This window comes from Aegilops tauschii, chromosome 5 (genome assembly GCF_002575655.3).
Source record: "Aegilops tauschii subsp. strangulata cultivar AL8/78 chromosome 5, Aet v6.0, whole genome shotgun sequence".
Classification (NCBI taxonomy): Eukaryota; Viridiplantae; Streptophyta; class Magnoliopsida; order Poales; family Poaceae; genus Aegilops; species Aegilops tauschii.
Window position 1 is genome coordinate 101,776,360 of NC_053039.3, and position 12,106 is coordinate 101,788,465.

At 44.5% G+C, this 12,106-nt stretch overlaps 1 protein-coding gene and 1 pseudogene across 3 annotated transcripts; both read left to right on the top strand.

The window, feature by feature from the left end:
- The first annotated feature begins 944 nt into the window (after window positions 1–944).
- LOC109733535 (asparagine synthetase domain-containing protein 1) lies at window positions 945–6,746 on the top strand. Of its 2 annotated transcripts, none has more exons than NM_001401511.2 (15): window positions 945–1,120; window positions 1,225–1,342; window positions 1,429–1,578; window positions 1,948–2,151; window positions 2,233–2,364; window positions 2,561–2,932; window positions 3,030–3,097; window positions 3,287–3,401; window positions 3,537–3,642; window positions 4,201–4,294; window positions 5,265–5,440; window positions 5,553–5,652; window positions 5,733–5,849; window positions 5,954–6,010; window positions 6,304–6,746. In NM_001401511.2, the coding sequence occupies exons 1-15, from the start codon at window positions 1,013–1,015 to the stop codon at window positions 6,409–6,411; spliced, it is 2,025 nt and encodes a 674-aa protein (NP_001388440.1). In that variant the 5' UTR covers window positions 945–1,012; the 3' UTR covers window positions 6,412–6,746. The 2 variants fall into 2 exon arrangements, with proteins under 2 accessions (NP_001388440.1, NP_001348067.1); NM_001361138.2 differs by having other exon boundaries at window positions 1,948–2,147; window positions 2,229–2,364.
- A 254-nt stretch (window positions 6,747–7,000) lies between these two features.
- On the top strand, window positions 7,001–10,888 carry LOC112136073 (transcription initiation factor pseudogene; annotated as a pseudogene). Its single transcript, NR_154555.1, has 2 exons — window positions 7,001–8,623; window positions 10,315–10,888. The product of NR_154555.1 is annotated as a transcription initiation factor pseudogene (transcript).
- The last annotated feature ends 1,218 nt before the right edge of the window (window positions 10,889–12,106 follow it).

A 12,106-nucleotide genomic window follows, 5' to 3' on the forward strand; every position in this document is an offset into this window, starting at 1 on the left:
CTCGATGCCAACAGCGGACATTTTACATCATCGCCACATGTCGGATACACACTTGTGTAATTTGTGCGAATGCGAGGATTCATGAAGACATGCCCTGCTGGAATGTACTATGTCGAGATGCATTTGGGCCCTTGCTGACGAGGCTTTGACAGATAAGGTAAGCCAAAACCAGGAGATCGACGAAAAAACTGGTTATTCTCGATGCACGACGAGCTACCAGAGAAGGATTTTGTCTTGCTGGTTGTCACGCTCTGGGCTGTTTGGCGAGCAAGAAGGAAGGCGATTTATGAGGACATCTTCCAGAGTCCTATGGCAACAAATTGTTTCATCCAGTCTTATTTATCAGATATTTATGCCCTGGAAAAGCCATGCAACAACACAGCGGGTCAACCTAGGGTCCGCCTACGTATTGGATTTCGCCTCCTGATGGTTTCTTAAAGATCAATGTTGATGCTGCGATAGCACGGGGCCGAGGAGTTGCAGCAGCTATTTGCCGCAACAAAGAGGGAGTTTTTTAGGGGGCATCCGCCATTGTCCTCAAGAATATATCTGATCCTCCTACGGTTGAAGCGTTAGCTATTCGGGAGGCACTAGCACTTGCTGAGGATCTCAATGTCCAGAGCATACATATTGCATCGGATTGCAAAGTGGTGGTGGACGACATCAAGCAGAAGCATTTGGCAAGCTATAGAGCAATTTTACATGAAATAATTGATCATAGTCATTCTTTCCAGAGTTGTAATTTTGTTCACGAGTTTAGGAGCTTGAATTTCGAGGCTCACAATTTAGCGAAGCATGTTCTACGGTTGGGGGTGGGCCGCCATGTTTGGTTAGGACACCCCGGAGACCTTTCTTTCGTATATGTAAACTTGAGCTCGGGTTAAATAAAGCTTCGCGAGATTGTCTAAAAAAAAAAGAAAAAAGAGGTACCATAAAAAGAAGAAAAAAAAGTTATGCACGGCGCCGGAGCGTGCGATTGCGCCCCACTGGCAAGCGGGTCCCGAAGTCAGCGATGTGCGGCATAGCCCTCGTCCTATCCGGCGACTGCCTAGTCGTCTCCCCCTCCACCGCCGCCGCCGCCGCCGAAGCCGCTGCATCCGGAACACCGTTCTCCGACGAGGTACTGTCACTAGCATCCGTACAACCAACCAAAGCAGAGTTAAACCCCTCCCCATTGTTGTTTCCCAGACCCTAAACCCTAATCGAGCCAAGCTGTACATGTAGGGGAAGGGCGTGTCCGTGGGTGAGCTCAAGGAGGCCCTGCGGCGGCGAGGCCCGGACAGCCTTGGATGCCATAGGCTCCACCTTTGCGCGGCGGACAGCAGCATCGTAGGTGCTACAGGTGGCGGTTCCCTCACTAATGCTTTGTAATGCTTTGGAGTTTTGGTCGCTTTGGCCATCCCTTATGACGACTGTTGTGTGTTGCAGATGGCGTAGATTGTGACGGTGGAGACGGGGTTGGTGGTGGTGTTGGTGCCACGGAGTTGTGCTTCATTGGCGCGACACTGCAGCTCAGGGGAGCTGAGCCGGTTTCGCAGCCACTGGTGGCGCAATCAGGAAGTGTTCTAGTGTATAATGGTAATGCTGTTAAACTAAAAAGACGGTATTGTTTTTCTTTTTTCTTTTCTTTACAAATCGATGTCTTCTGATATGTTTCATATATGCTGTTATATACTGGGACATCCACATTTTTGGTAGTGCTTAGTTGATTATTTTTCTTAAATGATTTGTTGATCAGACTTACATTCAACAGCAACTGTAATCCCTTTTGCATGGTGCACATATACCTGATTTCAGTACACAGGAAATGCTTCTGATTTTTAGTTTAAACCACACATCGATGTATTGATGGCATATTATTGTTGCTTTCCTTTAATCCAAGTATCTAAGGACTGGAGTGATTATGTTACATGAAATTCACACTGCTCTTGTTATTTTCATTATAAGGTGAGATATATGGAGGAATTAACATTGCCAATGATCAGAATGACACACAATCACTCTTGTCTTCACTGGAATCTTGCTGTTGCTGTGACCTCCATGTTGCTGATAGAGATGAAGCATACCCTTGCCGTGAGAGCGTAGGGAAATCAGTTCCACAGATCCTCTCCACTATTAAAGGACCATGGGCTTTGATATACTGGCAGGCAGGTAATTGTGATGTTTGGCTTGTTTTCATTTCATTGTAGACTCTGTTTCCTAACATAGATGTCACATTGAACTTCCAGACAGACTCAAAAACATTGTGGTTTGGCCGGGATGCATTTGGGAGAAGAAGCCTGTTGGTACATTGGCCCACTCCTGATGATTCACGCTTTATATTATCATCAGTATCACCCCCTTCGTTTTCAAGGAATAACTCTGGTAAGATAAGCGTGAATTCATGTATCTATCTTAGTATCTTATCAATGGTTTGTTCATCATCTTTTTCAAAAGGTGAAAACATTCCTGAACTGAAAATAAACTGTGATGTTTCTGAATTTGTACATGCTTTCAATGTTGTAACTCGTATCTAATTGTGCATGTCCATTCTCATATATACTCCTCTTCACTCCTGCAGCAACAGAAGTAAATGGTTTGGAGGCAGGAGCAGACCCTGATTTTTCTGACCATACCAAAGTTAGCTACTGGGAAGAGCTTCCTTGTGGGATATACAGCATTCACCTGAAAGACCTTGATAATAATGCCGCATGTACGAGGGAAGGATGTGTCGTCGAAGTTAGAAAACATGATTGGACGGATTCTTCGTTGCATACGTTAATACGATGGGAGAGACAATCAACAGTTCCTACTGTGGATGGCTTGGTTTCGGCCATGGGTTCTGTTGACAAAGGGAACCATCACTTGTCTTCGTGTTTCAGAGAAGCTGAAGACAGTACAAGTAATGGGTTTGAGAAAAGAGATCTCCCATCAGATATTTGCCTATCTCCAGGTATACAGTCAGGTGCATCAGATGTTTGCTAAAAATTACCCGAGATAATTTAACTTTAGGAAGTTACTAATGCTGATACTTTTCTATCATGTTTCAGCACATAGAGTATTAATTGCACTAAGGGAATCTGTAATGCTGCGAACCAATGTGAACATACTGTATCAGGTGAGTAACCAACATATTTGTAATATTGCCTTCTTTTTTTACAACTCCACCAGTGTAATAATGATTTGAGACCTTCATTGAAATGGTTCTATCTTCTTTCTTGGAAGGAAAATGCTTCTACCTTTTTCATGTTGCATTTTCTGTTACTAGTCTATCAGGCCAACTTTACAGAGTCCTTGCTGTGGACAGGGTGATCTGAATAAACTCAAGGAAGCGGAGTTGGCCCCGATAGCAATCCTTTTCTCTGGTGGCTTGGACTCCATGATACTTGCAGCATTACTAGACCAGTGCCTTGATTCCAAATGTATGTTCAAGTGTGTTGCTACTACATTTTATTCATCACTATCATCTTTTTAACATAATAGCAAGGAAGTTAGTTGCTTCATAGTACACCACAAACTTTAGTTTTTGAGGACAAACTAACTAAGATTTTGCGCAGGGACAATTGATTTGCTGAATGTCAGTTTTGATGGGCAGCTAGCTCCAGATAGAGTTTCTTCACTGGCAGGACTGAAGGAGCTTCAGAGAATCTCCCCTCTGCGGAGGTGATTTGACCTGAACTTTCGATATTCTTTGCCTTGATGGCTTGTATCTGGTGCTGAACATAGATGATTTTGTATTGATGCTGGTTTGCACATATCAAAAGACAGACAGTACTTCCATCATGTTTCTGTGCAAAATGAATTCTAGACTCAAATTCTGGCACTTGTGTTATAGCCTAATGAATTCCTCATACATGATGAACCTTATGATGTTTACTTTGCAAGCCTTCTATCCATCAGATGATCAATATGCTCTAATGTGCATAATCTGTCTTCTGCGTCTTGCATTATTTTACGGTTGTGCTTTCTTAGTTCCTCGATCATGCCCGTCATTCACTGTAAATGTTCTGTTGCTTTAATTGAAGTGATTGATACTGTATCCTTGTGTTGCATCGTTCACTTATCGATTAACTTTTTTTGTCCTGCATTTTTATTTTACCACGCTAGCCAATATTATGCTGATGCATTGGTCTGGCCATGTAAAAGAAATTTTATCAGTGTGTCAGACTAATACTAAATGAAGTGTTCACTATGATATCCATTTCACTGTCTTATTTGCAGATGGCGTCTTGTTGAGATTGACAGTAATTTGGCCAACTTGAAAGAGGAAAGTGAACACGTGATGTCACTGATATACCCTTCAAATACCTATATGGTGTGTACCTTCTTATATCCTACTAATGCTTCATTAGGTTAGTTTCCTTGGTTTACAATGCTGACGGCCAAACAACGTATGAACGATCGAGTCATCCATGCAGTGTCACTCGATTTAATTCATCTTGGATTTGGATTTTGGAATGGTGTTGTAAACTTCGAATCATGCATTTTTTTTATTTTTATTTTTTTGCATATGACAATACAAAAAAAGTCTGTCAAGACTCAAGACCATCTTTTCTTTTGGGATCATATTTGGCATATAATAAAAGATAAGAGTTTTATACTGGTCTCATGGACTAGACCTGTTTGTTAATAATTGAGAGATGGAGTTTAGAGGAGGAAGTTTAAGGTAGGATTTGACATGGGTGTTTGCTTTTAGTCCTGGTCCCCTGTTTTGCAAGAGACGAGAAACTCTTGAGGAATTTGATTTGTAGTTTTAAGACATCCCAATTTATGATGAAACACTAAGACTTATTAAACATTCTTTGAGCAACGATGCACATTTGGACCGTTAAACTTCCAGTTCTCATCTCACTTACATCCGCATGCCCATCAACTCCCGGCCCCCCGAATTCCCCATCCCTTCTAACCAAGTTTATATTTACTTATAAAAATACCTGGTTATTATGCGCGTTCGTTATGGTGGTTGCGTCTTCCTAGTGGTTCTGTGGGAGATTATGTGTAAGAGGCTGCAGTAAGATTAGTGGTGGACTGGTGGGAGTAGAAATCTGAACACCCTTTGGCATCCTTGAGATCACAGCTCACCATAGTTCCGTCATATGACACAATCGTCTTCATGTGTGTGCACCATGTACTGGACAATAGAAGATAATATTTAGCACTGCTGCTCTATTCATTCACACATATCTGTTTAATTTGAAAATATGATGGACTGTTGGTAAATTTTTACTATGCTCTTTTGCTCCTGTTAGATTTATTTGAGTTACAGTGCTGGATCTTTTGCACAGGATTTGAACATTGGTATAGCCCTATGGTTAGCTGCTAGCGGGGATGGTTGGGTGAATGGGCAAGATGGTGATCGCTACAAGCACAAGTCAACATCTAGAGTCCTTTTAGTCGGTTCTGGAGCTGATGAGCAGTGTGCTGGTTATGGTAGACATCGTACTAAATATAGAGTTGGAGGGTATGTATGCATTGATTTAGTGTACTGCATGCTAAATAATGTGACTGTCGTTTGAGATTTTTTGCAGATATTGCAAAAACAAATTAAATTCATGTTTTGTACCCCTATTTAGATGGGTTTCACTGGACGAGGAAATGAGACTAGATGTGCAAAGAATTTGGAAAAGAAACATGGGAAGAGACGATAGGTGCATTTCTGACCATGGCAAGGAGGTAATCTTCGTCATGCTTTTTTAGTTCAGCTTTGGCTATAGGCTTTTAGTGGCTGATGTGTACCCATGTGCCCACGACAGGCTCGTTTTCCATTTCTTGATGAGAGTGTGATCAGAACATTGTTGGAAATTCCACTATGGGATATCGCTAAACTTGATGAACCTGTGGGGAAGGGTGATAAGAAGATTCTGAGAGAGGTTTGCATTTTGTTTTTCTGAACTCTATCTATATTTAAGTTGTTACACACTATGTTCTGTTCTCCACCCCCTTTTGCTGATTCAGTAATGTGAGAATGCTGCAGGTTGCAAAGCTGCTGGGTCTACAAGAAGCTGCTTTTCTGCCAAAGCGAGCAATCCAGGTACATAATTTATAACCATTTGTTTCCTTCAGTAGAATAGTTGTAGTGTTGTGTGTTAAAACGTTACAGTAGGCAACAACAAGAGAGCAAGTTAATTGTGTGAATCGAGGGCCCGATGTCACTGTTTAAACCTTTTATGAATCTGTCTCTGCTTAAAAACGACGATTATATAACTGTTGCATTATAATCTTGCTCAGCTGTATTTCGATTGTCGGCACATACAATATGCCTGAGCACTCTTGTGCTGGAAACTCATGTGTCTTCACTTCCATTCCATCTGATGCTTTGTGCAGTTTGGTTCGAGAATAGCAAGGGAATCAAACCGCAAGAACTTTGGCAGCAACCGAGCCGCGAACCTGGCGTCAGCAGGCAGCGTGGAGGTCCACAAGCGTAACCACTGACGGGGCAAACAGACCTAAATCGACGTGCCAGATGCTGCATTGCCACATGTTCCCAGCGGCATGGATGCCGGTGATCGGTCCGGTTCCTCTGTTCAGTTCATCCTGTTATGGGTTGTAGTCATGTTGGCATGAAGCATGCCAATGCTGTATCACTGGCTGTTCAGCCATGAAAATTTTGTTCTTTCTCATACCGTCTTGTTCATTGCAACCATGGATAACAGAACAGAATCTAGTTTTCATTTTACCAGTTTATGTCTGTACTATTTTTATTTTTTTTTGAGGCAAATGTATGTACTATTTTAGTTTTTTTTGAGGCAAATGTCTGTACTATTTTAGTGTTGTCCTTCCGCATATTTCACTTGTAACTGGGCCAGTTGGGCCGCCTTCCTCTGCGGAGGCCCGAGGAACAGAACCCCGCGTGGAGAACACGGCGTCCACGCTGGAAAGAGTCCACGAGGCGAAACCAACCGTCCGGCGCCACGTGTCCCCGCCGAGCTCCGCTCACCCGGCTCGCGCACACGGGATTTCCACACGCCCTCCTCTATAAAGTCAAGCGGACGCGTTCTTCCCTTCTCCCCAAGGCCTTCGTCTCCACCTCCCCCTCGCTCGCCCGCGTGCTCGGATCAGAGCCCACCCGAACCCGCGCGTGCTCCCCAAACCCTAAATCCCCAACGGTCTCCTGCTTCCAAACCCCCATCAAACCCATCCCGCCCTCGATTTCCCGCCCAATCCCCGCTCCCCGCCACCGCGCGATCCCGCCGCGCCGTCTCGCGCCGACCGAATTCGAATCCCGCCGGGGGCGCGAGCTCGAGGCGGGCGGGAGGGCGGTCGGGCGCGCAATTCCGGCGCGCGGCTGCGTCTAGCTCCCCCCGGCTCGCCCTGGATGGTGGCGCGGACGGCGTGGCTGAAGGAGAGATCTAACCCTAGCTCCGGATCTGGGACCGCCACGCCCGCCAGGTGCTCGACGGTATGACCGGTCGGGAGCGGCGGGAGGACAAGAGGGAGCAGTATGAGTGACCGCGCGGGCAGCAGCGGCAGCGGCAGCGGGGACGAGTTCGGGAGGGCCGTGGCGCGGGCGGCGGTCGCGCAGGCGCTCGAGGCCGCGGGCTTCGACTGCACGCACCGCTCGGCCGTGGACGCGCTCGTGGACGTCCTTCTCCGCTACCTCACGCACCTCGGGAGGGCCGCGGCCTTCCACGCCAACCTCGCCGGCCGCGCGCTCGCCAACGAGTACGACATCATCCAGTCCCTCGAGGAAATCGGCACCGACTTTGATGGCTTCGCCGGGGCCGGCACCTCAGGCCGCTGCCTCGTCGGCTCAGGCGTCGTCAAGGACCTCATGGCGTTCGTCGACTCCAAGGACGAGGTGCCATTCACGCGTCCGTTGCCCAAGTTCCCTATACCCCGCGCTCCGCAGCCCACACCCAGCTTTGCTGTGGCTGAGAGGGAGACTGGGATGAGGCATGTTCCCGAGTGGCTACCGGCCTTTCCGGACCCACACACCTACGTCAGGACAGAGGTGTGGAGTGAGCAGGCGGCCAAGGACAGGGTGGACATGGTCGAACAGGTGCGGCAGCGGAGGAAGGCCGAGAAGTCGCTGCTCAGTTTGCAGCAACGATTGGCCCTTGCGGGCGCTGATGGGTTTCGGCCAGTGGTTTCTGAGGATAGTGTAGCCAAAGGGAAGGAGACACAACCAGCTGGGAGCAAGAGAAATCCTTTTCTTGAGCCTGCTTTGCCGCATGGAGACAAGGAGGTGTCAGAGGTTGATATCCCTTCTGAGCGGAAGAAACTTTCTGTCCTTGATGCATTTGCACCAGCAATTCAGGGTGCAAGTGCTATGGAGCTTGATTCTGGGACAGGTTGGGACCAGAATCAGAACCAAAAGAGCATTGTTCCAAAGGTGAGGGCACCAGTGCACCTGAAGATTGGAGTAAACAAGAAGCCCCTGGCAGTGGCCCTCAATTCAAATTCCATGGATCTGAGGGAGGACCCGTCGTTTTTGAAGGAGGAACAAAAGGATGACCGGAAGCGGAGGGCTGGGATGATATTGAGGGCATCAATGGATAACCCACAGGAACTGCCCCAGATTTAATATGGTTGGTAGAAGTGCAGTGCCCAGCATGGAGTTGCATTATGGCGAGCTGTAGTGTGGGAGAAGGGATCTATGATCATTTCAGTTTGACGGTGGATCTCCAATTTGTGGAATCTTGAGGTATGTTGAAATGTTTCACTTGTGATAATTGCTGCTGGCTATCAGTTCCTTACTTGCATTGGAGTTTCATTTAAACTGAACATAATCAAATGAGATTGAGCCCACACAAGTTTGTGCTAGGCAATGCAGCGCACGTCTGTTTTGGTTACCTGAAAGTCGGAAAAGGATACCCAACTGTAGTAAGTAATCTTATGTAGACTTTGCACTACATGTCGTACGGTAGAAACTTTAGATTGGGAGTTTTATGTGTTGATATGCGTCACCGCCTGCTTTTAAACTAAGGGCGCCTGGATTATTGTGCCCTAATGTTTGTCAGCGATGAGAAGAAATTTTGAGCAATAGCCAGGGCCTAGGGTTTCCGATGGTAGTAAGCATAGTCATGATTACTCTCTGTTGTTGGATTTCTGATGATAGTAAGCATAGTCCTGATTACTCTCTGTTGTGGGTTAAGACCAAAACAGGTACAGTAGTATTTTGACCAACTACTTAGAAATTAGAAATGTGCTACTACTTGATTATTAAGAGAGAGAACATTCTATGTTGGCTGCATCAGCGACTCTGCATGAAAGTTGTGTGAGTTTAAGTGGGAAAAGGCACTAGGCATGCTTCTTGAGCGCAATTATGCGCACATTAAAGGCCTGTCTAGGCGTGCTTTTTTCTTTTATCAATGGCACAGTAAACACACGAAGAGAGTTGGCCTATACCGAAGATTAGTGACTAAGTTCCTACTAGACAGTATCCTGGAGAGATTGAGGGAGGGAGGTACTATTCACAGCAGAATTTCTCCTTTATGTTGCTTGTTACATGTATTTTGTTTGAGTTTGATTTTTGCGCAGCGGTGAAGCTGTTCCTTGTTACCATGAGGTCACAGGTTGAGTCCTGGAAACAGTCTCTTGCAGAAATGTAGGGAAAGGCTGCATACAAAAGACCAAAAGTGGTCGGACCCTTCCCCGTACCCTGTGCAAGCGGGAGCTACGTGCACCAGGCTGCCCTTTTAATTTTTAATTTTTGTAGCATGTTAGATTATGTTACAAATTAATACTCCCTCTGTAAAGAAATATAAGAGCATTTAGGTCACTACTTTAGTTATCTAAACACTCTTACATTTCTTTACAGAAGGAGTACAATCTAAAATAAAATAGAACTTTGAATAACTTTTTGGTAGCATCAGAAGATTTGGTGGCACTAGAATCCAATAGGTCAGTTCTATCACCCCTGCAGGCCTGTACGTACTGCATGTAGCAGAGTAAGCTGTTTGTGCTCGAGTGTTGATGCTGCTTTTACTAATAACTCGTGAGGCTAGCATGTCCTTTTGATCCCACGAGTGTTAGTTCAGCAGTATAATTTGTGGGATGTCCTTGCATATATAATCATATATTGCAATACATTTCTGCATTGGTTTGGCTCTATGAAAAAGTTACGACTTCCCATTGAAAATTATGGAGTGGACAGAAATTAACTGGGAACTGGCTTTGGCATCCTTTCAGAATTCAGATGACAAGTGCACAGTTAAAGCAGTTATAGTAGCTGGCACAGTATTTAACACTTGTGTGTGCAAGTGACTGAAAAATAACAAGCAGAATAGTTGAGAACCATTCTGAAATATGATGTCATCTTTGTATGCTGCTTCACAACTTAGTTATAGGAAACTAGTTTGTCATTTCTGACTAGATGTTTGGTGATTTGTGCAGGCCAGGTATCCTACGATGCAACCTTCGGCGTACTGGCAAGCTCGAACCTTTGTAACCTGCACCCAGTCTCTCCTGTCAGCATCAGCATTGGGATCCCCGGAGATTATTAGGTTTGTAGTTCCTGCTTGTTCCGACATATCACTGGAATGAAGCAAGCCTTTTTCGTAGGGAGCTGATTTTGGAGACCATCCAAAGGCATGATGCTCCTCCTTTGTAGCTAGGAAGACAGAGAGGAGATGATTGTACAAAAACTGACTTGATTTTTCTGACCAACGCTCCTCTCAACACAGAGGAAGGGATTTACGTGTTGATTTGGTTGGCTAATCCAGCTGCATCCGTGTAATGGTGATCACCCATTCGTTGTATTGCTTTCTGTGATTGGAGCGTGTTGATTAGTGCGCCCCTGCTGAGGCTGTAACGGCATTGTACTATACAACATTCTTTTGGCCTGTTTCATTCAACTGTGTATCTGATCCGAGCTGGGCACCCTTTGATTCTTCATATATGTTGATTCCATCTCTGTCACTCCCATCTGCTCTCTTTTAGACGGTTTATGTATGTACGATAATCTGGACTAGATATTTCTGTGATATTTTCTGCTGATTTACAGTTCCTTATGGGTTTTCTTCCGAAGGAAATTTAATCAAGTTCCCAAGCGATGTCTACACAGGATTTGCTGCTTGTATGGGCAGCTCCTTGCCCATTCGGTATCTGTCAGCTGGTATGTGAATCTATTTTGTCGAAAGGCTCCGAGCTTAGTTCAGTTCTCCACATGACATGATCCCGTGCAACACTATTCCCAAGCTCAAATGCTCCTACCATGAATAGTAAAATCCACAAAGATGGCAAACTATTCATTTTTATTTTTATGGTAATAAACATTCCTTTGTTTTCCACCCATGTGCAAATTTTTGTGATGTAATGGCATTCGTAGCAGTCTAGCAAAAAAGAACAAAATTGGTGCACTAAAATGTTTTCAGAAACAATTTTTTGGAGCATCCATTATGTTATTGTTGCACATAGCGTTATAAATGATTATTTCTTCATGAAACTTTTCACGCAGATGAAACATGCTAATCACACAAAAGTTCAGAATTATTTAATTATTTTTGCTATTTTCCCCCTTAATTTATTGTTCATCTCGGTGCATGCGAGAAAGAAGCATAATCGAGAGTTGAAAGTGAGCAAACGTACAATGGGCCGCAAATCTGTTTAGCAGCGCGGGTCATAGCAGACGTACAATGGGCCACAAGTCCATTTAGCAGGGGATGACCTGCTAATATTTATAGTTGTTCTTTTCAGAAACGGATGGGGGTACCAAGTTTTTTTTAGACAAGGAGACGTACAATGGGCCACAAAGCGATGATAAATCATTGTGTGCGTGAGGTAGACGAGTGTGCTCATACTATTGCTCGTTTTAGTTTTTTGGGTCAGTAGTCAAGAGTGTGGCATGATAAACCCCCTGATCTCCTTATCCCGCTTATTATAAAGGATATGATTATTAATTTAATAAAGTGGCCGAAGTTCAAAAAAAGTTACCCGATCTTTTAAAACCTAGTAACTTTTAGTCTAGCTATTGGATTTGCATATGACAAATGCTATTTTGTTCTTTTCATCTTAGTATTAAATCAAGCCTTTACAATTGTTTTTTACCAGCTCCAACACTCAAGGACTAACTACGCCAATAAGCACACACAAAAAAGACACATTCTTACAAAATATGGCTACATTGGGGGCAATGGAATTAGCATCTTTTCTAACTTTATCAATCAAAATTTCCTTGTTTTTTTGC